Source organism: Helobdella robusta (assembly GCF_000326865.2).
Source record: "Helobdella robusta unplaced genomic scaffold HELROscaffold_44, whole genome shotgun sequence".
Classification (NCBI taxonomy): domain Eukaryota; kingdom Metazoa; phylum Annelida; class Clitellata; order Rhynchobdellida; family Glossiphoniidae; genus Helobdella; species Helobdella robusta.
Genome location: NW_008705063.1, coordinates 231,926 through 234,712, shown reverse-complemented (window position 1 = coordinate 234,712; position 2,787 = coordinate 231,926). Strand labels below are relative to the sequence as shown.

The window sequence follows — 2,787 nt, the reverse complement described above, 5'->3', positions numbered from 1 at the left end:
CAATCAACTAATCAATCGACTAATCAACCAATCAATCAATCAATTTATCAACCAAATAATCAATCAATCAATCAATCACATATCTTGAAGAATCAACCAATAAACCAACCCAGCCAGCCCTTCAACAGCAAGACAATCAATCAGCCAGCCAACCAACCAACCAGCCAACCAACTAACCAATCAACCGAATAATTTATCAATCGACCAACTCACCACATCATCAAAGTCAACGTATGCGTATCCCTTGGACTTCTTCTGCTTATTTGCCACGAGACGTATGTCTTTTATGCCTCCAATCTGAAGTAAATGATTGATTGATTGATTGAATGACTGTTTCACTTATTGACTGATTGATTGATTGATTGAATGATTGTTTCACTTTTGATTGATTGATTGATTTAATGGATAAATGGCTGTGTGGCTTATTGATTAATTGATTGATTGACTAAATGATTGATTGATTGAATGAATGAATGATTGTTTAACTTACTTATTGATTGACTGATTAATTGATTGATTGATGGACACAATAATTGAATGATTGACAATTAAAGACCTCAGAGAAAACATTTCTAATGTCTTCTACTCCAAGCGAGAAATCCAAATTGCTGACAAACACAGTAAATTCTTCAGCCGATGATGATGATGATTGCGGTTGTGATGATGATGATGATGGTTGTGATGATGATGATGACGACGATGGTTGTGGTGATGATGATGATGACTGTTCAAGCATTCCTGTAAAGTTGATAAAAAAATAATTGTTATTCATAGGAATTATTTAAAATCTGAATACGATTATCAAATCATCATCATCATCATCATCATCATCATCCTCATCATGGTTATCATCATCATCATGGTTATCATCATCATCGTGGTTATCACAATCATCACCATCATCACCATGGTTATCACAATCATCATCATCACTCACTATCACCATCATCATCATAACCTTTAAATCTCTTAGCAGCAGAAGCGGTAGCAGCAGCTTCATCAGCCACAACATTTTCGCCGTCATCTTCATCGTTCCCTCTGCCACGCTTCTTATTATAGCCAGGCGGCGGAGCCGACGATGATGATGATGATGACGGTAATGATGATGATGGTGGAGGTGTTGGTAATGATGATGGCGGTGCTGATAGTGATGTTGATGAAAGTGACGACGACGATGATGATAGGGAGGGAGGAAGAGATGGAACTCGGAAGCCGTCGTTGTCTATAACTGTATCTATCTGCGGTGTTTGANAATATAAATGACGACGATGATGATGATGATGATGGTGGTTGTGGTGATGATGATGATGGTGGTTGTGGTGATGATGCTGATGGTGGTTGTGGTGATGATGATGATGGTGGTTGTGGTGATGATGATGATGGTGGTTGTGGTGATGATGATGATGATGGTGGTTGTGGTGATGATGATGATGATGATGGTGGTTGTGGTGATGATGATGATGATGATGGTGGTTGTGGTGATGATGATGATGGCAATTGACGATCAATAATGTCATCATAATATCCATCATTGATCAAAATCATTATCATCATCATCATCATTATTAATAATCACAATCGTCATCATCATCATCGCCAACAATTGCCAACAATCATTATCATAATCGCCACCATCGTCATCATCGCGACAAACTCACAAACCTGTCCTCTGACGTACACTTTCGGCCTCGCTCTTACGTACGGTCTAACTCCATCTCTTTTATTATTGTTATTATTATTATTTTTATTATTATTATTTTTATTATTGCTGTTGTTGTTGCTTTTTGTATTGGCGCGTTTAGCTTCAGCAGCTTTTCCACCATACTGCTGTCGTAACTCCTCTTGAAGCAGCTCAACCTCCTCCATGAACTTCTGATTAGGAGTTAGTTTAGACTGCTGCTGCTGTTGTTGTTGTTGGGTTTCCCGCCAGTTTGAACAGCCCGGTTGTTGTTGTTGTTTATGTTTGCCATTTGTCTCCGATTTTTTGTTGTTGCTGTTGCTACTGTTGCTGTTGTTGAGGTTCTTTTTGTTCTTTGGTGATGCGTTTTCAGTTTTCTGAGGGATTGAAATTTCGAAATGTCAGATCAACGCCCATACCCCTCCAACATAATCATCATCTTAATCGCCGTCGTCATCATTGACGTCATCGTTATCATCATTACCTTCTTCCTCTCGGAAGCTCTCTTCAAGTGTGCCTCACACTTTAGCAGCGCCTCTTCAAACTGTCTCAGGTCACCTGATCAATTGATTGATTGAGTGAGTAGATGAATGAATAGATGAATGAATGAATATAATTATTATTATTACCATAATTATTATTATTGCCACTATTATTATTTCGATATGCCACGAAACCAACCTCCTGACATCAAGACAATACAAGCGTCAAAAATACATAAATCTAAATTTATATTTGAACAATGATTATACTGACTGTTCTGTAATAGCAAATTTATTTGAAATTTCGCCAATAGGTTTTTTTAATAATTTTAATTTATCTCTCTTTCAAATACCATGGCCAATTATGTTTGATGGAAGACTAATTAACACTATCATTCGCTCATCATACGGAATTCATTGTGATAGGAACACTGCGTAAACTATTTTAAAATATATTTCTTACTCCTATGCACTTACCTTTGGCAAGGACCATGAGAGGATCGTGCATAACAATATTAACAATTTATTACAATATTAACAATTTATTTTATTTTATTCTATTTTATTTTATTTCATTTTATCTATTTTGATTTGATTTTATGTCTTCTGTAATAATAAAAGAGTTAA

At 36.4% G+C, this 2,787-nt stretch overlaps 1 protein-coding gene across 1 annotated transcript in view; it reads right to left on the bottom strand.

Moving 5' to 3' along the window:
- The window catches only part of HELRODRAFT_177713 (hypothetical protein), a gene marked incomplete at both ends in the record, with an annotated part of 10,228 nt that overhangs the window by 1,672 nt on the left and 5,769 nt on the right, over positions 1-2,787 (bottom strand). The window contains 5 exons of the mRNA XM_009025873.1: positions 557-738; positions 959-1,238; positions 1,663-2,055; positions 2,163-2,236; positions 2,360-2,438. Of these exons, the coding sequence (XP_009024121.1) occupies positions 557-738; positions 959-1,238; positions 1,663-2,055; positions 2,163-2,236; positions 2,360-2,438 (1,008 nt within the window). The remainder of the gene's footprint in view (positions 1-556; positions 739-958; positions 1,239-1,662; positions 2,056-2,162; positions 2,237-2,359; positions 2,439-2,787) is intronic.